The sequence below is a fragment of the Sorex fumeus genome, unplaced genomic scaffold (assembly GCF_029834395.1).
Source record: "Sorex fumeus unplaced genomic scaffold, SorFum_2.1 ptg000007l, whole genome shotgun sequence".
NCBI classification, from domain to species: Eukaryota; Metazoa; Chordata; class Mammalia; order Eulipotyphla; family Soricidae; genus Sorex; species Sorex fumeus.
The window spans coordinates 51,051,979-51,079,474 of NW_026606064.1; the positions used below are offsets into that span (position 1 = coordinate 51,051,979).

Here is a 27,496-nt window from a genome sequence, read left to right on the forward strand (position 1 = left end):
CTGAGAAACGCAGCTGTAAAATACCAATACGATTTCTCAGTCCTCAGTGAGGTGCCATGGTCAGAGCGTGATTCCCCACCCCCTCCCCCAGGTCTCCTCTCACTCTTGCCTCTGCTGTGGTGTCCCATTAAGGAAGCCTCCGAACCTGAGGGCCAAAGCCCGTGGGGTGCTTGCCTTGCACTCAGCCAACTTGGGTTTGATTCCTATTACCACATATTGTTCCTCGAGCCCCTTCACTAGTGATCCCTGAGCACAGAGCTAGGAGTTAGCCCCGAGTACTGGCCCCAAGCCCCCCTACCTTGCAAGAAAGAGAGAAAGAGAGAACGAGAGAACGAGAGAAAGAAAGAAAGAAAGAAAGAAAGAAAGAAAGCAAGCCCCCCAAACGATGAAAGCCTCCAATTTGGTAACTTCTGCCTGTGAGGAAAAAAGGTCGTGACAGGACTGTTGCCCCTAATAACATCAGGGCAGGAGGGGCCTCCTGTGAGTCAGGGGATTCCCCTCAGGGCCCTCTCTTTGGAGGAAGATGGTGGCTAAAGATTGAGTCTCCTAAGCGCCCTGGATCTATCCACTGAAGCAGTCTGTAAAAAAAAAATATATGCCCCTGTTGAAGGAAAAAACAGAACAGAAGGTTCTTTTCACTTCCTCTGCCCTGTGTCGAAGCAGAGTATACTTGTGGGCTGTGAGGATAGCTCGGGGGCTGGACATGCAAGACCCCTGCATGTGAAGGGTCCCACCCCCAGCACTTTGTCTTTCCATGCCCGATCATTGAATTCTCCAGCCTGCTATGCTGAGTATCACGGGGAGTAACCCAGACCTCCTGAGCATTGCTGCAGAGGCCTCCCTCAAGAGGAAAAAACGAATCCGGGCACTTAAAGAGTTATCTGTGCTGCGTCTCCTCATCCTTCATGCTCAAGCCTCAATCCCTCCATTTTGCCAGATCTGGGATTACTTCTTAGCCTTCATTTCTCACATCTCTCAGCTTCATTAGACTCAGTTAAAAAAAAAATTTCTTTAATTGAGTTTTGGTGTTCTGTCTCTGTTTCTCTGTTCCTCTCTGTCTTTTCCTCCCTTCCTCTCTCAGTCCCTCCCTCCCTCCCTCCCTCCCTCCCTCCCTCCCTCCCTCCCTCCCTCTCTTCCTCTCTTTCTCTGGCAGGACTCCGTTTTCTTGCCTGGGCCCGTATACTGCCTGGGCCCTCTCAGCCCCCCAGCAGCTGTCCCTGATCTCAGTATCTGCTTGCTCACCTCTTACCTAAGCATTCCAGTCAGACTTGTATATAAACTGCCTCCTCCCAACTCCATTTGAATTTCTGGCCGTATCTCACGTTTAACTGATGCCCTACCCCAGGCCCCTCTAGGCCTTTCTCCAGCCTCTTCCTTATCTCGGCAGATTGCACTGCTGTTTGCCCAGTTGCTTAGCCAACAGCCCAGATTCCCTCTTATGTTCTACTTTCAACCGTGACATCCTCCATCAAATAGGTCTGGTCTCTGCCATCTGCTTCCAGCCCGAACCTCACCCTTTTCTCCCGATTTGCTGTTGACCTGCCTTCTGCTGTCTCTGAATCTCAGTGTCATCTGCTACATTTCCTTTGATTTTTTTCTTAACCTTACAGTTTTTTTTTCTATTGTTGTTTAGGTCACATGTTTGTAATAGTGTTGAGGTTTATTATTTGTATTTCCTTAATTTATATATATTATTATTAAGATACCTTGATTTCCAAAAGTTTTTTGTAGTTGAATTTTGACATACTGTGTTCAAGCACCAATCCTACCACCAGTGTCTGCTTCCCTCCACCAGTGTTCCCAGGTTCCCTCCCACCCCATACCTTCCCCCTCCCCCCGAAATCCCCATTCTTTTTTTTTTTAATTTTTATTAGTGAAACACCATGAAGTACAGTTGTAGATTTACAGATTTTTGTGCTTGGATTTCGATTATACAATGATCAAATACCCATCCCTCCACCAGTGCCCATTTTCCACCACCATGGATCCCAGTATCCCTCCCACACCCATCCCCCCATCCCACCCTGCCTCCATGGCAGGCATTCCCTTTTGTTCTCTCTTTCCTTTTGGGTGTTGTGGTCTGCAAAAGAAGTATTGAGTGGCAGTCATGTTCAGTCCATAGTCTACTTTCAACATGCATCTCCCCTCCTGGGAGGATCCTCCAAACACCCTTTATTTGGTACTCCCTTCTCTATCTGAGCTGCCCTTTCCCCTAGAATGCCCGGCTGGCCTCTAAGCCATGGAGTGAACCTCCTGGTACTGATCTCGGCTTTTCTTGGGTATTAATCTCCTATTTTGTTACATTATGTCCCCCAGATGAATGCAATATTTTTAGGTCTATCCCTCTCTTTCTGACTCATTTCTTTTAGCATGATACTTTCCATGTGGTACCACTTGTATGTAAAATTCATGACTTCATCTTTTCTAACAGCTACATAGTACTCCATTGTGTAAATGTACCAAAGTTTCTTTAACCAGTCATCTGTTCTTGGGCACTCAGGTTTTTTCCAGATTCTGGCTATTGTAAAGAGTGCTACAATGGACAAACAAGTGCAGATGTCACTTCAACTATACATTTTTGCCTCTCTGGGATATATTCCCAGGAGTGGTATTGCTGGGTCAAATGGGAGCTTAATTTCTAATTTCTTGAAAATGGTCCATACTGTCGAAATCCCCATTCTTACCCTAGCCTGTGTGTGTCTTTGACAGGCACATTTTTTTTTTCCTTAAAAAAAAGTTTCTCTTTTTAATGTTCCAACACCTGTCCTTTCACCAATGTAGAGTTCCCATCACCAATGTCCTCAGTTTCCCTCCCCACCTCCGCCTGCCTCTATGGCGGGCACTTTTCTTTTAGCGCTCTCTCTCTCTCTCTCTCTCTCTCTCTCTCTCTCTCTCTCTCTGTCTTTTGGGACAGGCACATTTTTTTTTTTAAATTTATTTATTTATTTATTGAATCACTGTGGGAAAGGTTACAAAGCTTTCAGGTTTATGTCTCAGTAATGCAAATATCAAACACATTTCCCTTTACCAATACTTATTTTTTACCATGAAGAACCCCAATAAAACCCCACCCCCCACCCCTCCCCGTCCCTGTGAGGCAGATGAATTTTAGTTAACACTCTATCTGCTTTGATTAGATTCATTGTTTCAATAAAAGACTCACCACTATTATTTAGAGTTTACCCCCCCCCAAATCAGACATGCTGAAAAAGCATTGTGAAGTGATTTGCTTTCTACAGCTGGGTTAAAGAATTAAATGTTGGTTTTGGATTTCTGCTATTTTACCTATTGACCCTGGAAGTATTTCTACTGAAAGTCAGATAGTTAAGAAACTGGTTTCTGTGTTCTGGAGTCGTGGCCGTGCTGGAGAGCCGCTCGCGGGGGGCAACCGGTGGCCTCGGTAGGGCGTGAAGGGCGGAGCGAAACGCCCCCCTTCCCATGAGGTTTTAGTCGCCCCCACACTCCCGGCTCATACCTGCTGTCCACAAGGCTCCCATGTGGCCGCCATCTTTCTTTCCAGAGAGGAGAGGGCGAATGGGGCAACACCCTTTCCCCTCTGGCAGACTTGATGGCCTGGGTCAACGCATAGTCCGTTCACTTTTCTGCTCCAAGCTGCTGGGTTCTGCATTAAGCCCTTGTGCTTCTGGGGCCGTGGCTGTGCTGGAGAGCCGCTCGCGGGGGGCAACTGGTGACCTCGGTAGGGCGTGAAGGGCGGAGCGAAACGCCCCCCTTCCCATGAGGTTTTAGTCACCCCCACGCTCCCGGCTCATACCTGCTGTCCACAAGGCTCCCATGTGGCCGCCATCTTTCTTTCCAGAGAGGAGAGGGCGAATGGGGCAACACCCTTTCCCCTCCGGCAGACTTGATGGCCTGGGTCAACGCATAGTCCATTCACTTTTCTGCTCCAAGCTGCTGGGTTCTGCATTAAGTCCTTGTGCTTCTGGGGCCGTGGCTGTGCTGGAGAGCCGCTCGTGGGGGGTGACTGGTGACCTCGGTATGGCGTGAAGGACGGACCAGAACGCCCCCCTTCCCATGAGGTTTTAGTCGCCCCCACACCCCCGGCTCATACCTGCTGTCCACAAGGCTCCCATGTGGCCGCCATCTTTCTTTCCAGAGGGAGGAGGGCGGAAGGGAGCAACACCCTTTCCCCTCTGGGCAGAAATGATTGCCTGGATTAACGCATAGTCCTTTCACTTTTCTGCTCCAAGCTGCTGGGTTCTGCATTAAGCCCTTGTGCTTCTGGGGCTGTGGCCGTGCTGGAGAGCCGCTCGTGGGGGGCAACTGGTGACCTCGGTAGGGCGTGAAGGACGGACCGGAACGCTCCCCTTCCCATGAGGTTTTAGTCACATTTTTTAAGTTTGCTGTTGTGGTTTAGCTCTCCAGGTAATAACCTGTTCTGTGATTTGGCTCTACGGCTCTGCTTCTCTACATCAACAGCGTACCCGTAGCCCTTGACCCCTGCCCCCCATTCTTTCTTGACTGCCTCTTCTTATTTCCCACCTCAATTTCTTTTTTCCTCTGTCCTTCTCAATACACAGGTCAAGGGTGATTTGGTCACTCCTCCCCGACTTCCCCCTCCCCCGCTTTAATTGGTATTCCATGCCTAGCTCCCTGTAGTCTGTTCATGTAACAAGGCAGGGGGATTTTTAAAAATTGCTACGTGTTGGAGCTGGAAATGTGACTCAAAGGTGGACCATGTACTTTACATGTAAAGACCTGGGTTCAATCCCCAGCACAGATGCAAACATTTTTTTTTTCTCCTTCCAAATTGAGATATGCTATACCACCACTCCGATGGATGGTTTTTTTAGTGTCTCCACAGTTTGTGCAGCCATCACCACTAATTTCAAAACTTTTTGATCCCCTCCTCCCCCTCAAAGGAGCCCAAAACCTGTTAGAAGCAAGCGACTCACCCTTGCCCTTCCCAGCCCTTCCCTGCCTCTAATCTACTTTCTGCCTCTAATCATTAGTCTTTAACAGCTCCTTAGATTAAAATCTAGGTTCCACACTCCTGTTTTCCAACAATGGTTTTCAGCTTGTGGTTTCAGCGTGAGCAGCGTCTCAGCCACCCCAGCCACCCGTGGAGTCTTGTTTGCAAAGCCTAGTTTTTCTCGCCATCCTGGATCGGAGAGTTGAAACTCAGCGGGGTGGGGCCGTGGAGCCCAGTGGCCTGGTCTTGTAGGATCTGGTCTCCACATGCCTCTTTGACTTCATCTTTGAAGTTCTCTTCCCTGCCCCCCATTTCGCAGGAGTGACAAGCCTGGCCGTGTCCATTGTCCGTTCCTGCTGCTGGGTCATTGTTTCCCTAGGTCAGTGGTCCGCAGGAGTGGTTGATAGCACCCTCTGGGGTGGGGGTGGGGTGCTGGGACCACGCAGGGGAGGAGCCTTGGGTGCAGTTGGGTTGCTTAATTCTGTTTGTTCAATTTAAGAAGGTAGATTTTCAGGGAGATGCTGATTTTTGCCCCCTCTGAGAAGGGAGCAGTAGGCCAGATCAGTTTGGGAACGCTGGTCCTAGACCTCAGTGGCATTTGTGCTTTGATTCTGAAATTCAGATCCTTGCTCAGGAGCTCTCTGACCACCACCATGCCGAAGTAATTGATACTGTTGTTCTGCGTATCTTCTGATTGACGGTCCACATTCGTTCTCCATCCATGTCTCCTCTGCCTGGGGCCCCAGCAGGGTGGGTTGGTGCCCCTGTCGGGGGCATCTGCTCAGGTCTGCTCAGTGAGGAGCAGTAGGCTGAGGTGACGGAGGGAGCCAGGGTGGGGTGAGCTCTTCGGTCCTGACCAACTGTTTTTGATTTTATACTGTGGTATTAACTGTTCATCGAAGATTTCCATGTTAGAATTAAGACTGGAAGGTAAATGAAAGCATGGTAAAGTTTGCACAGAGGCCAGTCTCCATTGCTGGAACATCTGAGGTGGCTGAAGAAACTAAGAGATGACACATTGTTTCATTTTCCTCCCTCCTCCCCTCCTTGCCCTAAGATGCTTAGGGATTACTCCAGGCTCTGTGCTCAAGAATCACTCTTGGTGAGGCTCGGGGGACCATATGTTGTGCCTGAGATTGGACCAGCTCAGCCTTGTACAAAGTGCTATTGCTTTGCTCCCGTTTCTTTCCCTCCTTCCCTCCCTTCCTCCCTTCCTTCTTTTTACTCTCATTTGCTTTTTCCATTTTTATGCCTGGAATTGAACCAGATTCAAGGCCAACGCTCTTCCTCTGAGCTGCTTCCTTGGTCCTTGCATAGTGGTTCTGTGGACTGTAGGCCCCAAGGCACTTCTCTGAAAAGAATCCGAAAGGAGTAGTTTGAGGTGCTGAGGACACAACCTTGAGCACAGACAAAACCTTTGCTAGTGGGTTGCTTCCATTCAAACAGGGAAGACATAATACAAACAAGTTAGAGTACAAGTTGCCTTGCTGACTTTACAAAGATAACTAAAACCAGGGTTGTGTGTCTTTGTGTGTGTGTGTGGGTGGTGTACTGGAATTTTAGGAAGGGGGGCCAGGCAGGTTGCGCGGAAAGGTGACAGTTGCGTCAAGTAGCTGAGGGAAGTGGAAAGAGGAGTGTTACAAACAGCCAGTGCATCCCTGGCAGTGCTGGGATCTGAGAAGGGGAAGGGAGTAAGGGGTGGTGGAGAAGTAATGAGTTGCTGCTGTTGGTGTAGGCCGATCACTCATCCCAAACAAAGCCCCCTTTGCTCTCCTTCTCCCTTACAACCACATCCCAGTTCCAGTCAGAAAGAGGACCCGCCCTGGGTTTTCACCTGAGTTTACTCTCCGCCCTCTTCTGAATTGCTTGGCTCCGCCTCACCCCCAGTTCCCACCCCCATGTAGTCCCCAATCTGTGTTTTCTGTCCAGTTGTCCAGTTGTGTCCCCCCAACCCCCCCACCCCCCCATTCAAGGGGAATTGCTCCCTTTTCACGATGCTGCTGACTTTTACCCTGACACCGGCAAGCTTCTGGAACGAGTGAAGTCTCCCAGGTCATGTTAAGACTCTTATTTTGAAACGCAGGCGGAGATCAGAGAGGTGGCATTACTTTCCCCAAGGTAGTGGAACTAATGATTAACCGATCCAGGCTCCGAACTCCCGTCTCCCAGCTGGGCTGCCGTGGCAATGTCACATTGCTGGCCCGGCACCGAGTACATGAGTACATAGCAAAGACGTTGCAGCCGCGCTAAATCTTCATGCACCAAAGGTAGACATGGGGTCACCTCCTGCTCTTGCCTTCAGCCCTGTGGGATCTCAGGTGGGACCTCCTCTCCTGTGCTTAAGAGCCTGCGGGCCTGTCTGGGTGATCAGAGGCCCATGCTGTGTCAGGCCTTCTGGTTTGCTGGTCTTGGGAGTTTGGGTCTGGTGTAGCAGGGCGTGGAGAGCAGGGGGTGGGTGGCTGGGCGCTATCAAGGTCTCAGCCAACAATATTCAGGAAGCCCCAGGACTAATCTGGTGGCACTGATCTGGAGGCCATGTGGTGCCAACTTGGGGCTTCTCACATGCAAGGCAGGCCCCCCAGCCCTTTGAGCAATCTCCTCAACCCCCTGTGGGGGAATTACCCTCAGAAAGAACATTTATCTCATCCTTCTTTTTTGCATTCTGCTTTTTAAGAAAGCAGTGCTGTTGTTTCTCGCAGAACAGATCTCAAGGAGAGCTTAGGTTACTGCGTGTAATGAGAGCGTTTCCTAATATTTTCCTGTTCTCAGGTACCCATTAAAGGGTAAACGATGGGTCCGAAGAGTAGAATGGGACCCCTGTCTTGGTTGAGCAGAAATCTTGGATATCTCAGCAGTAGATATCAGCTGAGTCTTTTTCCTCCGGAGAGGACATCAGCCTTGCTCTGCTCCTCCAAGAGCGGGGGTTAGCCCCAAAGATGAGTCGTGTGAAAGTGTTGCGAGGAACAAAGCACACTGAGGGAGGCGTTATTATTTTATGTCATGGCCTATTATTTGTCAGCCTGGTGTGTGTTTAGTATAGCTGCTCTGTGTTCGACATTTCTGTAATTTAGTAAATACCTCTCCACCTCATGTTTGCAACCAAAACAGTTTTGACGCACTAATAATTCAAAAACGTTTTAGTGTGGGTGGGGAGAGTAGAGAAAATGTGTACCTTCTTTATATTTTTTAATCCCCATGATTAAATCATGCTGTTTTCTTTCAGCCAGAACAGCAGCAGGGTGAACTTCTGTGAGTTTGGTCTCTCTCCTTCCCACCACTCTACTCTTTTCTTTTCATTTTGGTTGGAGGCCCATTCAGGGAAGACTCCTGACAGGGCTCAGGACTATATAGGGTGCTGGGGATCGAACCCTGGTCAGCCCCATGCAAGGCAAGAACCTTAATTTCCTGGACTAATTTTCTGGCTCCTGTTATTATTTTCAGGTTTCCAAGCTTTATGATTTTTATGTAATGATTTTAAAGTGTGGTCTTGTTGCTTAACTTGAGGCCAACAACTGTGAATCTTCATGGAGTACATTTCATGAGAATTCAAAATACTTGATAAAATCAGCTTGAAGGCTTTTGAGTTCATACTGGGAAAAGGGTTATTTTTCATGAGGCTGGAGAGATAAATACAGGGGTTAAGACACTTGTCTCACCTGTGACTGACCTTAGTTTGCTCTCTGGCACTACATAGAGTTCCCTGAACCCCACCAGGAGGGATCTTGGAATACAGTCGGGTGTGGCCCATAAAACAAAAAACAAAAATACAGTTATTATTATTATTATTTTTGTAGTTTGTTTCAGCTTTAGCTATTATTATAACTTGTGTGGGTCACTTAGTTGTCTGGGTTATCTTCTGTTCTGCCTGTTTGTGTGGCCTAAGAAGTGGAGTCTTGAACTGCTTTAAGGAAACATTAAGACTACTGGGAAAAGACAATAAAGTAAATTTCAGTAAGAAAAACTGGTGTTAGTGGCGGCTGCAGGAGCTAGAAAGCTCTGCCTGGGCATGAACTCACAGAGAGGGCAGCTTTGCTGGGTAAGTCTCTGCACTTCCTCTGCAAGTTCCTGCGGCTCCCATGCAATATTCTTGATTTGCAGGGATCAGCCCTGATTAGGGACATTTTTGGGCATGGAGACCAAGAACAGCCCAATGCTGCTGTTCTCTTTGATAGGGTAATGGGGTGTGAGGAAGCTGCACTGGGAAATGGGGAGATTGTTGTCTTACAGTGTGCTCTTGGTCTGTGTTCTGTGATACGATCCTGCAGTTTCTTAGCCCAAACCCCAGCTTTCTCTGTTCTCTAACATAAACTCATTATTTTTTCAGACTATTAAACTAGTCACTGGCTCTCAGGTTTATGTTCCTTAGTCTTCATCTTCTCTTTCTCTGATTAGAATTATTTTCATCAGTTAAGATCTTCCTCTTTCAGAGAGTTTTATTAATTTTATTTGGGGAGTAGGGTTTGGGCCACACTGGCAGAGCTCAGAGATCAAACCAGGGTTGGACCATGGGTGCGGCAAGCGCCTTCAGCATACATTCTCTCTGGCTCCAGTTTAATTTTTTCAAATCCTGATAATATCGATTTGGTGGAGTAGGTGAGTTCTAAATTGAATGGAATGTAACAAAATAGGAAACTAACACCCAAGTATGGCAGAGATTGGTACCAGGAATTTTACTCAATGACCCGGAGGACAACCACACATGTTAGGGGAAGGGGGAGCTCAGAAAGAGAAGGGAACACCAAATGAAGGGTGTTGGGAGGATCCACCCACGATGGGAGAGCATGCTGAGGATAGACTGTCGACCAAGCATGATTGCCACTCAGTGCCTCTTTTCCAGACCTTGGCACTCTAAAGGAGAGAGAGGGAAATGCCCTGCCACAGAGGCAGGGTGGGATGGGGGCTGGGTGGGGGGGAGGGAAAAAAAAGAAAAAAAATAAATTGAATGGAATGTAAGGGTTTCCTGATTTGCTTTGCCATTGAATTTGAGTGGTCTGAAGTATGAGATGTCATACCTCCAGAATAAGTTCACTCGTGGGTGAGTCGTGGGTGAGGCTCAGCCTGCATGTGTGAGGAGCAGCCATGAGCATGGTAGTAGTTGAGTTCTGGGGGTTTTCAGCTGCCAGGGCTGGGTTCCATGGGATGGGGAGGGGCCTCACCTGCCCCCCCCCCCCCCCCCCAGTCCGTCCCAAATGAAACAGCTTGGCACAGGGTCAGGAGGCATGGCTATGGCGAGTATTGCTTTCTTCGAAAGAAGGACTGGCACTTTTTAAGAAAGATAGTTAATGAGTGTTATATTTCAATCCTTTGTAACCTTAAATATTTATATACAACTGAGATCAAATTTAGCATAACAGCCAATCAGTTTTACTTAACTTTATAGCTTGGAAGTTGGCATTTAAGTTGATTTAAACGTATATTTTGGGGCCATACCTGGTGTCGCTCAGGCCTTACTTCAGGCTCTGAGCTCTGGTATCACTCCTGGTGGTACCAGGGGACCATGTGGAGTGCTGGGGACCCGGGTCAGCTGGGGGCAAGGCAAATTCCTGACTGTCTCTCTAGCCCCCTGAAATATATGTGATTAAATAAATATACTCATGGTATATATATTAGATTTCCATCTTTTGTGTCCTTTTTCACATTCTTTCCTCCACTGCATCATGAATATGTTCTTTGTATCTTTCCAAAAAGAAGTCCTGGGTTAATTAGAATCTGTGTGACATCCCGTAGTCACCTGTATGAGATTGGTGGGAAGACCTATTTGTAGTATGGGCCTGGCACATTGATGCTACCTAAGTATTTAGTAGAAAGTTAACAAAATAAAATGAAATTACTTTGTATGAGCTGCTCTGGTTGTATCCCAAGAGTTTTCACGGATTTTACTGGTACTGCTTTGTGCGTGGGGGGGTGTGGGGGGGGCGGAGGTGGGTAGGGCGGAGGGGCAGGTCTTGGTAGAGCTCTGAATCCTTCCCCAGTTTTGCTGGGGTGGAGTGGGGCAACCATCCTATTCTGTTGTACGTTTGGCTGGATGTTGTGGAAAGGAAGTTCAGCCTCAGAAGGGGCGGAAGCTCTCCGCAGGGTCAGTGCTGCTAACTCTCCTGTTCTGCTCTTGGCCCTCAGATGTTTCTGACTGTGTACCTCAGCAATAACGAGCAGCACTTCACCGAAGTCCCAGTCACCCCGGGAACGCTGTGCAGAGACGTGGTGGACTTGTGCAAAGAGCCCGGGGAGAACGAGTGCCATTTGGCTGAAGTGTGGTGCGGCTCAGGTATGGGGCATCCTCGTGTCTTCGTCTCACTCTATTATATTGTACTAGGCTGTTCAACGTGACAGTGTGTGATGCTCAGCTTTCTCCAGAAGACAAACAAACGCTGTCCTCCCATGGTTTATGGATTTGCTCAAGCAGGCCCAGTAACGTCTCCATTTTGAGACTTGTTGTTACTATATTTTGCATATCGAATATGTCACGGGTAGCTTGCCAGGCTTTGCTGTGCGGTCGAGATACTCTCGGTAGCTTGCTGGGCTCTCTGAGAGGGGTGGAGGAATCAAACCTGGCTCGGACGGGCTGTCTATGTGCAAGGCAAATGCCCTACTGCTGTGCTATCAGTGGAAAAGGGCCAGGGAAGTGGCTCAAGCAGCAGAACCTGGCCTGGCTTCTGAGGCCTCGAGTTCAGTGCCTGGCACCTCTTGCCCCCCACGCACTGCTGAGAATACTACAGCCGTACAAGCCAAACCAAACCAAAACAGAAAAAAAAAGCACGTCCATCCAGAGCTGTTTTTGCTATTTTCATTTTTGTGAGGATAGTGAAGATATCACCGGATTGATATTGAAGGACAGGTGGTCGTTATACCACCTGGAAGCTTTGTACATATTTTGATCAACTGTATGCTGATTCTCAAAAGTTTGTGTCTCAGGGCCCGGGATGTGACCCCGTGGTCGAGTGCATGCCTTGCATGTGTGAGGCCTGGGTTTGAGCTCCAGCTGCCCCACCAAAAAAGTTATTGTTATTGCACCAGGGATTAAACCCATGTCCTCTACCACTGACTGACATTCCCAGCTTTTACAAAGTCTGTTTCCTGTGCTTAAGTTTCCCTTCATTAGAAAGCCTGGAGACAGTCTATTTTGCTGTAAGATTTTCTATGTTGGGTGTGTGGTTATTGGGGGAGCTTTGTGGTTTGAGAGATGATGTCTGACAGATTCAGTGATGAAAAGAAAGGCATTTTTATCGTCTGGACGTCAGTCCCTCATTATAATGTTTGGAGCTCTAAAATGGGATGGGCTGCTTTCTTTTGCACCCTTAGTCTGTAGGTGGGGAGTGAGCTTTATAATTTCTGCCCCATTTCTACATAGCCGTGGTGGACTCCCACAGTTTCCCTTTCTTTTCTCCCAGACCCAGCAGAAATTAAATACTGGTGACTGGGGTCCCACCATCCCTGACATCTGACTTCCCCCAGAGCATTCACTTTGGAGCACACACTTCGGCACACTCTCTCTTACTCCTCTCTGGCTGCTTTTCTTCCAGTTGAGTGTCATAAAGGTCTTCTGTATATTCCCGGATTGCTTGGTTCTCTTTTTTCTACACAGGAGATAGAGCAAACCTTTTGCATGCTAGAACCTTAGTGAGAGCCGAGAATGTGGCTCAGTGGTAGAGCAGCACTACCTTCCGTGTGTGGCCTTGGGTTCAGTTCTCGGCACTGCATAGATTGCATAGATGCCTGAAAGCGCTTCTGGGAATATTCCCTGAGTACAGTCAGTTGTGGCCCCACAAACAAGAAAGGAAAAAAATAAATGCCCCAAGCAAGGGTCATGGAGATGACTCAGAGGACTGGAGTCCATGCTTCCTGCTTTCCATGTGGCAGTCCTGGGTTCAGTCCCTCGCTCTGCATGATTCTCCATATACGGGTGTCTGTGACTCAAAAAAATTTGTTTTTAAAAGGGAAGCTTTGAGCTTTTCTTTTGGTTTGTTTTTGGGCCACACCTGGTGGTGTTCTGGACTTTACTTCTGGCTCTGCACTCAGGAATTTCTCCTGGCAGGGCTCAGGGGACCCTATGGGATGCTGAGGATTGAACCTGGGTTAGCTGTGTGCAGGGCAAATTCCCTGCCCTGCTTCAGCTCAAAGCTACAGCTTTGAGCTTTTTTGTTTCGTTTTGTTTTTAAGTGGAAAGTTGACAGTTTGAATCTCCTTCTTCGATTCCTTACTGGCCTTCTACTTAGAAACAGTTTTGTTTGTTTTGGGGACTACCCTTGGCTGCGCATGGGCATCCAGTTATGTGTTTGGGCATCACCCCCAGCAGTGCTCATGGGACCTTGTGGCAAAGCACGTGCTTCAGTTTGTTGAGCATTCTCTGGCCCCTCTAAAGAGAACTAAACTAAACCTTTTTTTTTTTTTTGGTTTTTGGGCCACACCTGGCGATGCTCAGGGGTTACTCCTGGCTCTGTGCTCAGGACTGACTTACCCTGGTGGAACTTGAGGGGCCATTTGCAGTGCTGGGGATCGAACCCAAGTTGGTCACATGCCAGGGAAGTGCCCTACCCACTGTCCTGTCTCTCCAGTCCCTAAATCCAAACTTTTGATCTTACACTGTGAAGTCTTTGGTAGGAGCTTGTTGTCTTTGCTGTCCTCTGGTACCATTTTCTGCTTTGTTCCCTCATATATTTTTACTTTTATTCCTTAATAAACGAAGCTGCCTTCTGCCTGAGAGTAATTGGTGTTCCTTGTCCCACTGTGTTCCTAATGTGTTCCTCCAGATTTTGTCACTGCTGGTTCCTTCTAGTTATTTAGGTTTCAGGTAAAATTTCACCTTTGTGGACAGACTTTTCCTGAGCTTGCTAAAGTTAGCATGACATTCTCTTATTATCTTTCTCTTTGAATCCTTTGCTTAACACATGTCATTATGATTTTGTGCGTTTATTATCATGTTTTCCAAAGTAGGTGAGCCTTGGATGCAATTGGGGGGATAGTTTTGGTTTGCTTAATGAGGGTTAGATTTCAGGGAGAGAGGGGCGCTGAGTGCTTTTCCCCCCTCCTAAAGGGAAGCTTTAGGTTACATAGGTTTGGGAACCTCTGGTTTGTTAGTTTATTGCCTCTTGTAATTCCTGCAGCCCAAACACATGAATTATAATGTAAGTTTAGAGTAGAGATTTAGCTTATCTTGCTTACTGCTGTAGCTCCGTAACTCAGGAAGTGTGCCTGGTATCTAATAGGGCTTCAATGAATATTTGCTCTGATTTAATGAGCTGTAGCCTCTGGTAGTTTACTTGTGTTCAGCAGGATACCTTATTTCTGCTTGACTGGAATAGTTGAACCATCCACTATAATCTTCCCATTTCCTTCCTCTGGATGAATCCTAGCTTCTCTGCATGTGCACCTGTCCTTTCTTCCATCAGAACCGTTGGGTCTTCCTGTTCCCTTTCCTCTCTGGGGGATTGCTCAGTTGTGTTCTGTAACTTTTACTCTGTGATGATGATATTGAAAGGATTTTCTTTCATATATTTTTATTAATAACCCAAATGTGTTATTTTTGCATAGCACGTTTTGTTTTGGAGAATACATAATATAGCTAGAAGGGAAGTTTCTTCTCCAAGCCCACCCTGCTGCTCTCACTTAGAATATATTTATTTGGCTTTGGGGTGGGGGAACGTTTGGACCAGTAGTTCAGATGCTGTTCCTGGCTCTGTGCTCAGGGATCACTCGTGGCACTGCTCAGGGGAACATATGTGGTGACATGATTGGACTGGGTCTGTGGTAGGTGCTTAAACCCCTGTACTGTTTCTCTGGCTACAGAATCTGCATGTATTTAGAGAGCCACCTAGAAATGGAGTTGTTTGGTTAAAGGTTCACATATTTTTAAAATGTAATATAGATTTGCTAGTCTTCTCAAAAAAAAGCTGTATATCTATATAAATGTGTATATGTGTGTGCATGTGTGTTCTTATTTTTACCAGTTATTTTTAAGTATTTATCATTACCCATTATTCAATATTAATAAATTGTTCATTCTAAAGTATTATCCATTTGTTTTTGGCAACACTTGGTGTGCATTCCTGGTGATGCAAGTATATGGTACTGAGGACAGATCTCGGATGGGCTGCATTCAAGGCAAATGCCATCACCTCTCTACTGTCTCTTTAGCTCTATAAATAATTATGTAAATATTTATTTATTTATTACCAAACTGGTAACTGAGGTCACCCATATTAAAAGTTTGTGGATTGCTTTTCATTGAGATTTGTTTATTTGTAACTTTTTCTCTAGTTTCTTTTAGCTTCTGCCTCTTTTCTTTTGATTCGTAGGCCCTTAAAAAACCTCTGACCTAGCGACCAAAGAGATAAGCGCAAGGTTTAAAGTGTTTGTTCAGTACCTGAACAATCCTAGTTCTAACCCTGGCACCATCCCTGGCACCCCATATGGTTCCCTGGGCCGCCAGGCGTGATTCCTGAGCACCGGGTGTGCTAGCTCAGAAACCTGTGTAAGGATTCTAGGAGATAATATTTGAAGGGGACTTCGCATATGCTCTGACACATTTAATGTTAGTTCTCAGTAGGTACTAGCTCTCTGTTTTCAGAAACCCTCCCCATAGTTTTTTAATTGCAAATTGTTGAAGGTGACTTATTTTTAAAATACCTGCTTTCTTTTCTGTTACTTTTTCATTCCCATTATTTTTTTAACCAACATTCTTTTTAAGTGAGTCATTTTTATTCGCTATCTCCACTTCCCTACTCATTTGTTTGCTTAGTGACTATGGAAAACAAGTAACTTTCACCTCTCTGTAACTCACAATCAAGTGTAGTTCTTAGCACATGACTGTAATCCAAGAAATAGTCATGGGTGTTGCTGAAACTGTCACAGCTGTAATAGGTAGTTAGTTGTGTGTCCACTTTGCAGAAGCAGTGGGGCGTGGGACCATTGTTAGTGCTGGGATGGTGCATGCAAAAGCTTCTGGGTGTGAACCGGAGACAGGTGTTAGTAGGGGGCTTGGGGGAAGCTTTGGATTCTTTTCCAGCGTGTGCAGTATGATCTTTGCTTATAGACCATCAGGACTCAGCTCCTGAAGGCTCATTTTAGCATGAATTGGAAATTATTTCTTTTTCTTGAGTTCTCTCTTTGGCCTTAGAACTTGGGGATTTCACCTTTCGACATTTATTTATTTATTTTGTTTTGAGTCACACCCAGAAATGCTCAGGGGTTACTCCTGGCTCTTCACGGGTGCTAGGGGGACCATATGGGATACTGGAAATCAAACCCTGTCGGCCGAGTGCAAGGTGAGCACCTTACCAGTTGTACTATTGCTCTGGCCCCACCTCAGCTTTTTAAATAGAAGTATTGGGTGTATATGCTTTGTGTAGGGTGGGGTGAGGGAGTTGACTCTTTCAGTGTTCACCAGTTTAAAAACTGTCTTGGCATTACTGGAATAAATTTTATTTTAACTGATGAGTTTTGGGTTTTATTTGTAGATCCCTTGTGACTTGAAATTTTCTTAAGAAAAGCTGAGGATATATAGTTACTCCTAAAGCTTTTGTTTCTTGGGATATTAGCTGTGCTTTTCTTGTTACTCAGTCCTTAGGACTGATGCTTTTCTTGTTACACGGAAGTCCTCAGGACTGACATACTGAAAGAAGAGTCAAGAAAATCTGTCTCATTATAGTAAATCATTTCCTAAAAAGGATTCAAGGGACCAGAGTGATAGTATAGCAAGTAGGGCATTTGCCTTACCCGTGCTTGACCAGGTTCAGTCCCCCCATTGCGTACGGTCCCCTGAGCATCGCCAGGAGTAATTCCTGAATACAGAGCCAGGAATAACCCCTGAGCATCGCCAGGAGTAACCCCAAAAGCAAAAAAAGTAAAATAAAAGGACTCAAATATCTGATTTTGTAATATATTTGTGTTTTGTTTTGGTTTTTGGGTCACGTTTGGCAATGCTCAGGATTACTGTTTGCTCTGCACTCAGAAATCACTCCAAAGTGGTGCTCAGGGGACCATTTGGGGTGTTGGGGATCAAACCAAGGCAAGTGTCTACCCACTGCACTGCCTCTCTGCCCCTGTAGCATAATTTTAAGCATTCAAATGAAAAATTTACCTAATAGAAAATAATAGCATGCTACTTAGAAATTAAAAATTTCCACCTGTGAACGTAGACATTCATAGAAACATTAGCATTAGACAGAACTTCAGAGACCATTTTATAAGATGGGCTGCAGAAACTGAGATGCTTTGCTTTTTCCCTCAGCACTTTTCCTTGGTTTGATACTGATAATATAAGTGGGAAATGTGTGATATTTCTTTGAGTTCTGTTAATGAAAAAATGTTTGCAAGATGGTATTTCCTATGTTGCTAATGTATAGTGTGCAGAAACAGGAATTGTCAATGGTTGTGTTGACTGAATGGGTTTTCTCTTTTTTTTTTTTCTGCAAGAGCGACCAGTGGCTGATAATGAGCGCATGTTCGATGTTCTTCAGCGATTCGGAAGTCAGAGGAGTGATGTTCGTTTCTTTCTCCGTCACGAGCGCCCACCCGGCAGGGACATGGGTAAGCATCTCCTCTGAGTCACGGTACCCATCTGAACTTCGATTCTGTGTGTTCCAGTAGCTTTGGGAGAGGGGTCTTGTGTTGGGGGTCGGATGATTTGAGGGGGTGATTGAAAGGGCAGGAAATGGACACAGTAAAGAGAGGCTGCTCTTCCCTGTACAAGCGCCAATTTGGGGGGCTGCTGGATAAATATTTGGTTTGATCTTGTCTTCTTGGACTCTGGGAGTTTTGTTTTTGTTATTGCTTTGTTTGGGGGCTACACCTGGCAGTGCTCAGGGATTACTCCTGGCTCTCAGTGATCAGTACTGGCAGTGCTTGTGGGATAATATGGGTGCCAGGGATTGAACCCAGGTTGGCTGTGTGCAAGGCAAACGCCCTACCTGCTATATTATCACTCCAGTCCTAATGATAGTTTTAAAAGCTATCAAGTGGGAAGTTGTCAACAGAGCAAGCTGGTGATGTCCAAGCAAGGGTGGAAAGGTTGGATGGCGTGTCTTTGAGAGAGAGTGCTCACTTCCACTGCCCTGGTGAGGAGATTTGAGGCCAAGGAGGGAATCCTCTTCCCTTGTAACAGGGAGAAAACTGCAGCTGGCGGTCACTGTGAGAGCGAATTGAGGGGCTTCTCACCCCAGAGCACTTATTTGATTCGAGGCAGGAGACAAAGGCATCTGAAAATGATGGTGGATATGTGCCAGCAGTTGGAGCTGTGGTGGGGCCAAGAGACCTGCCCTCCTAAGTAGCCTGCTTGCTGGCACCCTGAAGACCCGGTAGAGATGAGAGACCAGGAGAACATGGGTGGTTTTCCTCCAGCAGTGCCCAGGAGCCCAGTAGGTTGTAAAGGGGGAAAGAAGGTAGGATTGATGCAAGGTTGGGGTTTGGCCTCATCAATTCAGTGGAAAGTCAGTGGGGTAGAAGAAAAGAGGATATATTGGCAAATGACATTGAACACAGATGAGGAACAAATGAAGATGAGGAATAAAACAGTGCCCAGGGGTAAAGGACCATGGGTCTTAGGTTTAGTGGACAGGGAAGGTGAGAGGAAATGATAGTAAAACATTTGACTTTAAGATGTCAGGGGTCGGGCACTTGTAGGGGATGTGGTCCCAGGCTGTGCATGAGCTGGAATAAAGATGAACTGTAGCAGTCTCTGTCCCTGTGACCCGGAGGCCTTTGAGAACTAATGAGAGCGTGGAGAACAAGCTCCTGCAAACTTGTCGTTCAGGAAGCTTTATTCTTTGTGGGAAGTTACTGATGGAAGCAGATTTACAAGGTCTTTTGAAAACTGTTGGGCCTTTCAGAATGGAAAATCGAGGGTTTGTACCTCTAACATAAAGCTTTGGGGACTATGAATATAAACACCGTGTTAAGTTTGAGATGCTGTCATAATAAATTTTATCTTCACTGCTTTAACACAAGTCTGGAGGGTGTTCAGAAATTAGAGTTTATTCCGTCTGACTTAATAGAATTGAATACAGTCAGATAGCCTGGGGACTTCAGAATGGATCAGGTGTTCCTATTCCACTCTGCTGATGAGAACTGCTAATGCTCTGGGTCAGGTGACTGGTCAGAGGCCATAGGCCTAGAGGCCTGGCCAGGAATGGAACCGCATCCTCTTTCTCAGCTGGGCTGACTTCCACGTCTGTTCAGTACCTCTGGGTCTGCTTCTTTATTTTAAATACGCCCCTACTCTTTGTCCCTAAGCTGCCTTTACTGTATTTTATTTATTTATTTACTGTATTTTAAAGTTGGCATTTGTATCTGATTTTATGTTGTTTATTTACACGTATCACTGCAGGTAGCCTCTTCTGATAAATATGTTGAATTTTACCTGAAGTTCTTCTCCCAGTTCAAGTATCTTCCTGCATAGCAATGGGTGAATTATTCAGTAGTCTCTCAATAGTAGAATACCTCTGTTTCGCTTTGTCTGTAATGTGAGAAATATCATCTGAAAGATAATGGAGCAGTTTTTACATTGTTGCAAAACACCAGTGCCACTTTAGTGTTTAAATTGGGATAAAACTGAATTGCTTTTTAATTTCCATTAAGGTGGTAGTAAACATTTTTACAGAATTTTAGATTACACTTTAGGAGACTTACCTGTTTTGTTTTGTTTTTCCCTCCAGTTTAACTAGGAACTGTGACTCAGAATGTATATGCAGTTAGTTTTTTAATTTGTTTTGTTGGGCTGGAGCGATAGTACAGCGGGTAGGCTGTTTGCCTTGCATGTGGCCGACTTGGCCAACCTGAGTTTGATTCCTCTGCCCCTCTCGGAGAGCCCAGCAAGCTACTGAGAGTATCTCGCCCGCACACAAAGCCTGGCAAGCTAACCGTGATGTATTCAATATGCCAAACACAGTAACAACAAGTCTCACAATGGAAACGTTACTGGGCCCAGTTGAGCAAATCGATGAACAACGGGAGGATAATGCAATGCAGTGCAGTTGTTGTTGTTGTTGTTGTTGCTATTTGTTTGATTTTTTTGGGCTACACCTAACAGTTCTCAGGGCTTACTCCTGGCTCTGCACCCAGTGATCACTTCTGGGGGTGCTCGGTGGGTGGAGGGACCATATGGGTGCTGGGGATTCAACTCTAGTAAGCTGTGTGGAAGGCAAACACCCTACCTGCTGTACTATTGCTCTGGCCCCAGAAAGCAGTTCTTCTGAAGTGATACATTTTTATTCTTTTTCAGAAACATTGTGATAGATGACCAGAGCACTTCCTCCCGAGAATTGAGCAGTATTTTAAAGATAAAGTTAAGGACAGACACTGATTTATTAGCATGGGAATTTGTGCTAAGTTCAAGAGAGGAACAATGGACATTTGATTCCAAAGAAATTTTAAGACTTAAAAAAAAAAGGAAAGAAAAGATTGATTCTTCTCCTTTCCCTCTATTGTTGTCACTGTGATAAGGGGGCTGGACAGCACGTTTGGGTTCTGGTATTCCCACACTGAGCCGCGGTGCCCGATGGGGTGGAGGTGGGGAGGTCACAGGTTGGTCCTGATGCTGACCAGAGGTTACACACTCAGAGGCAGTGCTTGCGTTCTTGCTGGTCATGGCGGTCAGTGTGGGTTACCCAGTGACGTTTGATGCCCATGTGCTAATTGTGGTCCCTACCAGAAGGTCGCACATAAGGCTTCCACGTGCTAAGGTGGCCTGTGGCCATTGACAGTTTGGTGCTGGGAGCCCCACATGAATTTTACCATGGGTGGTACCGTGCTGGGGACCACACCACCACTCAGCAGTGCCAGACCCCTCACAGGAACTTTATTTATTTATTTTTTAAATTTATTTATTGAATCACGTGAGAACAGTTACAAAGCTTTTGTGTTTGAGTCTCGGTCATACAATGATCAGACACCCATCCAAAAATCCCAGTATACCCCCATCCCACCCCTACCCCTGCCTGTGTGGCATATAATTTCCACATTACTCTCTGTACTTTGATGACATTCAATATTTTAATACCAGTCTCACCATTATTATTTGGAATTTTCCATCAATACTCAGACCTGCCGAAAAGGCAACATGAGACAATTTGTTTTCTACTGCTGGTTATGAATAGTTGCAGCTGTGCGATCTTGGAATTCTAAAATTTTAATAAATAGGTTTGGAGAGATTTCTGCCAAGAGATTCCGAGATTCGTTTGTGTTAAGGAGCTTAATAAGTGTGAGTGGAGGGGCATTTATGGGCGGCATCTCAGGGTCCCGTCTAGGTGGGGGAGGAGAAGAACTGGCTCCTCCTCTATCCTCGACTCTCAGGAAGTTTAATCAGTAAACGTGGGAGGGCGGTGTGTACCCAGGCACCAGCTGCTGGTGGTTCTTGGCCCAGAACGCTGGGCCCAGTGCGAGGCCCTGAGGATGTGGTGCTGCCTTTGCCACACAGCGGGGGAATGAGCAGAGGCCGTGAGAGTGAAAGGCGCGTACCTTCATCCCTGAACTCTCTCCCTGACCCCACAAATAAATTCTGATTTATGTACTGTACTTAGGTGCCATGTCTAGAGCTTCTTAGGGCTTACTCGAGGATTGGTCACCTGAAATGTTGGGGAAGGGGCCTCCCAAACAGCCTAAGGGACCCAGGAACTGCTTCCAGCGATGTTTGGCCACCAGACATAGCCGTGCTGGGAGCCTCCAGAACCAGCACTCTGCAGGGCTGGGGGACTGGGTGTCGGGTCATGCAGTGCCAGGGATGGAACTCCAGTCCTTGCCCAGGCAAGACTGCTGTATCCCAGCTGCCTACGTTAGCTCCCTGGTCCCTGAGTCTGAAATAGCTTAGGGAACAGCGTCCTGATTCTCCTACCTGGGAAGTCCAGGAATTCACTGTCTTTTTTTTTTTTTAAATTTTAATTTATTTGTTTAAAAATTTTTTTTTTTTAATTTTTGTTAGTGAAACAACATGAGGTACAGTTGTAGACTTACAAATTTTTGTGCTTGGGTTTCAGTTATACAATGATCGAGTACCCATCCCTCTAACCATCCACTATCTTTTAGCTGTTGATACCGTTTGTGTTCTTACAGATGTATGTTTTATTTAATTAATTATTTTATTTTGTTTTTGGGGTCATGCCTAGTCATATTCAGGGGTAAACTCCTGGCTCTGTGCTCAGTAATCACTCCTCCTCGGCTCAGGGGACCTCATGGGATGCCGGAGATTGAACTTGGGTGGGCCATGTGCGAGGCAAACGCCTACCTTCTGTACTATATCTCTGGCTCCCGATGTGTAAGTTTTAAGACTCTCTTCTCTTTATGATGTGTTGGGTAGTTCTGTGAGACCCAAATATTTTAACCTGAAGTTTTTTTTAGACAGAAATGAGGAATACCCATTGTTTCTATTTTCCTAAACTAAGAAAATGGATTTTTTTTTTTACTTAAATACATGGAAAGTACTTTTTAGTACTTATGAATTAGCACAAAATGTTTTCAATAATTCAGATATTCAAAATACTGTTTGTGCTGTCTTCAGTTACTCCCTTTCTCTACAGGTTACACTCTTGAGCATAAGGATGGATTGATTTAATTTTAATTTCTTTTTGTTTTATTTTGGGTCCACACGCAAAGGTGATCAGGGCTTATTCATGGCTCTGCACTCAGGGATCAGTCCTGGCAGGCTCAGGACCTATGAGGTGCTGGGATCAAACCTGAGTCAGGTGTGCTTAAGGCCGGCATCCTACTCACTGTTCTGTCACTCCAGCCCCTAATTTATTTCTTTGAATTAATCTGATTTCATTAATAAGTAGCCAAGCTAAATTGAGAACTAGGAGGAACAACTATAGGCACCTGGTATGAATTACTCATCATCAGAAGGGTATTAATTTTGTTCATTTTTCCTCTTTTGGTATCAGAATTACGGAGTTTTCTTTGGGAATAATTAGCGTGGATTATTTTTTAATGCTAATCATTCATTGTTTTAAGTTATTGGTTTTCCCACACAGGTGAAATTACGAGACTTTACCTCCACTTTCACAGGAAAATATTTAGTTGTAATTATGCTCGCAACTTAGAGGATCAAAATTCCATAACAGGGACCAGTGGATGTGGCTCATACATACATGCTGTGTATGTGTGAGATCCTGGATTGAATGCATAGCATGTGCTTGAGCTTACACACGTGTGTGCATACACACTCACACACAAAGCACTCAAGTGTGAATATTTCCATTGTCTATTCACTTGTCATAATGTATGTCTTTTTAATTTTCTGTTTATAGTTAGTGGACCAAGGTCTCAGGATCCAAGTTTAAAAAGAAATGGTGTAAAAGTACCTGGTGAACAGAGAAGAAAGGAGAATGGGGTAAGTAAGCATTTTCACCTGTGCTGTTGGTGTGACAGTGATACTTTTTACAACTCATTCATTACTACTTTGTTATTCAGTGAATTATTAGCCTTTTTTTAAAAAAGCTTAACATTTTACAGAAGCTAATTTCTGTGTGTGTGCCACACTTGGTGGTGCTCAGGGGTGACTACTGGCTCTGTGCTTAGGGTTCACTACTGCACACACTTGGGACCATGTGGGATGCTGGAGATTGAACCCAAGTCAGCCTAGTACAAGGCAAGTACCTTATCCATTGTACTATTGCTCCGGCCCCAGAAACTAATTTTTTTTTTTTAATGATCTCCACTTGGCTAGTTATTGAACAAACTTAAATGTTGAATAAGTATAAGGGATTCAGAACAGAAGAAAGGTTGAACAAGTTTAAGGAAATATTTTTTGGGGGGATGACCAATTTATTTGTTGTAATTGCTTTAAGAAAAATTGAAAATTACATAGTCATGCTCTTGCTATTATTAAAACTTACAATTTTTTTTTTTTTTGTGGAGTATGTGCTACCCCCGCTGGTGCTCAGGCTTATTCCTGCCTCTGTACTTACAGATCACTTCTGGTAAGGCTAGGGGAACTTTGTAGGGTGCCAGGGATCAAACCCAGGTCAGCCATGTACAGGCAAAGATACTACCTGTTGTACTTTCACTCTGGCTCAGACTTAGAATTTTTACACTTAGGGGTTAGCAAATTTGCCTTTCTCCAGTCTTCAACAGATTTTTATTATAATCTGGCTTATCAAAAGTACCCTTTGCTCTTACTGTGCCATTCTTCAAACTCTTCCTGTTTCTTTTCTTTGATCTTGTAGATAGGAAAGACTGGATGGAAATGGTCTTAGCCATTAATTGGATGGAAACACACAATGTTATCAATTTTTTTTCAAAAAACTTTCGGAAGTGTGATTGTCGTAAACTGCACATATTTAACGAACCCCGTAAAGTTTGACATATGTATATTTCATGAAACTGTCACCAGCATCAAGAACATGAGAATACCCCTCAACTCAGTGTTTCATAATGATTCTTTTCACCTTACCTCCAACCTCCAACCAGTTCAGGGATCCTCGAACTGGTCTACTTTCTCTCAGCATAAATTAGTTATATTTTTCAGGATCTATATAAATGGTATCACTTAATATTTTTGTCTAAATGCACTCAGCATAATTATTTTGGGAAGCAGCTCTGCTAACCACTACGTACCACATAATAATGTTGAGATTCACATATCTTGTTATATGTATTACCAGTACCTAAGTTTTTGGGGGGAGCCACACCCAGCAGTGCTCAGGGCTCACTCCTGGCTCTGTGCCTGGGGACTATCTGGGATACAGGAGATCAAACCCGGTTGGCTGTGTGCAAGGCAGACACCTTACCCACTGTACTATCACTCCAACTTTTTTTTTTTTTTGCATTTTGGGTTACAACCAGCAATGCACAGGGTTCACTCCTGGCTCTGCATTCAGGAATTACTCCTGGCGATGCTCAGGGGACCATATGGGATGCTGAGAATCGAATCTGGTTGGCTGCGTGCAAGGCAAATGCCCTACCCGCTGTGCTCTCGCTCTAGCCCCAAACCTAATTTTTTATTGCTGAGAGACATTTATTGTGTGGGTGTATCAGAATTTGTTTATCCACTCAACTGTTCATGGACATTTGGATTGTTATAGTTTGGAGCACCTCATGTTAAACTGGTATGAATATTTGGACAATTTTTTTGAAGATATATGCTAGAATTTCTCTTGAGTACAATGCACAGTAGTGGAATATTTGAGATACAAGGTGTATATATTAATTTTTTGAGAAGCTTCTAAATTTTTTGAGAAATAATATTTTTTTATTATTTATTTCCAAAGGGATCACTGTCACTATCCTCCCGTTGTTCATCGATTTTCTGGAGCGGGCCCAGTAACATTGTGAGACTTGTTACTGTGTTTGGTATATCGAATACGTCACGGGTAGCTTGCCAGGCTTTACCGTGTGGGCTCCATACTCTCGATAGCTTGCCGGGCTCTCTGAGAGGGACGGAGCCAACTCGGGTTGGCCATGTTGGCGCTGCATGCAAGGCAAACACTGTGCTATTGCTCCAACCCAAAGGGATATTTCCAAATTATTTTACATTACCACCGGAGAGTTTGTTTTCCACAACTTTTCCAAAATTTAATATATTAGTTCAATCCTTTTTGTTTTGTTTATCTAGAATATAGATAGTGTTACTACATTGTGATTTTACTTGTATTTCTCTAATGGCTAATAATATTAGAATCCTTTTGATGTGTTTACTTGCTGTTTTTGTATCTTCTTTAGTGAAATACTTGTTCAGTTCTTTTGCTCCTTATTTTTATTTCTGAGTTTTGGGGCCTTACCCAGCTATGCCCAGGTCTCACTCCTGGCTCTTCTCTCATGGATCACTCCTGGAAAGATTGGGGGACCATATAGGGTCCCTGCGAAATTACCCAGATTGGCTCGCATACAAGGCAATCGCCGTGCCTATTGTACTATCTCTCCAGCCCTCAAGCATTCTTTTATTAGACATATCATTTGCAAGTATTTTTTCCTTTCTGTTACTTTTAATTTCAGTCATATTTTTGGTTAGATGTTTTATAGTTTTAACTCTTACATTTAAGTTTATAGTCCATTTTGAGTTAACATTTGTGTGTGGTATGAAAATTGAAGTTTCAGTTTTCTGTTTATGGATATTCTTGTTGTGCCAGTTATTCTTTTTTTTATTAATTGTTGGAAAGCCTGGCCTTTCTCCATTCAGTTGCCTTTGTGCTTTCATCTAAAACTGTTATGCCACATAAGTTTGCATTTATTATTGTACTCACTCAGCTCTTCCACAGATCTTTGTATCTGTCTTAACACCAGTACCACATTCTGTTGGTTACCAAATTCATGTGTTGAATTCATGTCCTGGCTCTGTGCTCAGGGTTCACCCCTGGTGGTTCTGTGGGACCTTATATAGTGCTGGCAGTTGAACCAGGGTCAGCTGCATGCAAGACAAGCTCCTTAACCCTCTTTACTATCTCTCTAGCCCCATCTTAAATGGTTTAATGCTAATGTCATACTATAGTTAAAGGGTGTTGGGGCCACGATATTTTAGATTTGGTGCCAATGCCTGGTTGTCATGTGCAGTAACTTCAAATGCTTCTTTCCAGTGATGTTAGCTACAGAGCAAGGTAGTTCGGAGTTTCTCCATGTATGTCACTGTCGAATCTAATTTAAAATTGCTACGTAATTTTGTCACGATTATTTTAGGGGCAAACTTGCAAGCACAGCTTTAGTGAGGACTCTCTCTGATCCTTTTAGAGTGAGTGGGATTCTTTCTCTGTAGGTGAATAATCCCAGGATGGATCTGACTCTTTCTGAACTTCAGGAAATGGCATCCCGCCAGCAGCAGCAGATCGAGGCCCAGCAGCAGATGCTGGCTACAAAGGTAACGGCTTGTTGTATCTGTTTGCTTAGTGTTCAGGAGCTCAGTGCTTAGCTGCAAAGTATGTGCTCCAGCCTTCTCCCTGACCCCTGTAATATCTTGCTTTAAAATTTCTAATGGGGACTACTTTAATTGTAGTTTTTGAGTGGTGCTCAGGGATCAGTCCTGGGAGTGCCAAGGATCAGACCTTCGTTATTGCTGTTTCTCTTACCAGTCAGAGGCATCTAATCAGAGCAAGATAACATCAGCCTTTCTGCAGAGATCTTTGTGGCTCACTGCCAGGAGGTCAGTGGAATCTTTTCAGCTTTGCAGGCTGTGCTGTCTCAGGCCTGCAGCTGTAGTAGGGACACAGGCCTAGGAGTAGGTGTAGCTGTGTTCCAGTAGAACGCTCCTCACTGAAACAGCCCGCCAGGGGTGGTTGACCTGCATGCTGTGGTTTGCCTGGCCGAAAGGATGATTAAACATTCGGTACCTCCGTATTCTTAACTGACCAGTCTCACTGTGACTCAGTTTGCTGAAGCTGTGCTAGGAGTTGGCGGTTTGCCATATCAAGTTAGCAGGCGAGGTTTTCAAGTTAGAGCTAGGGAGAGGGAGAGAGGGAGGAAGAAAGGGGGAGAGAGAGAGAGAGAGAGAGAGAGAGAGAGAGAGAACCCGTATATACACATGCATGATGCATTTTGGGCCTCATCTGGCAGTTGTTAGGGGCTACTCCTACTTTAGTGTTTGAGGGCTATGTAGAGCCAGGTACTGAGTCCGAGTCTCCTGCCCACAGAACATGTGCTCGAGCCCACCTGTTG

At 45.1% G+C, this 27,496-nt stretch overlaps 1 protein-coding gene across 2 annotated transcripts in view; it reads left to right on the plus strand.

The window, feature by feature from the left end:
- The window catches only part of TP53BP2 (tumor protein p53 binding protein 2), a 65,966-nt gene that overhangs the window by 18,414 nt on the left and 20,056 nt on the right, over positions 1-27,496 (plus strand). For both annotated transcript variants that reach the window (XM_056132501.1, XM_056132507.1), the window contains exons 2-5: positions 11,048-11,195; positions 17,342-17,455; positions 23,161-23,243; positions 26,601-26,702. In XM_056132501.1, coding sequence (XP_055988476.1) covers positions 11,048-11,195; positions 17,342-17,455; positions 23,161-23,243; positions 26,601-26,702 — 447 coding nt within the window. The remainder of the gene's footprint in view (positions 1-11,047; positions 11,196-17,341; positions 17,456-23,160; positions 23,244-26,600; positions 26,703-27,496) is intronic.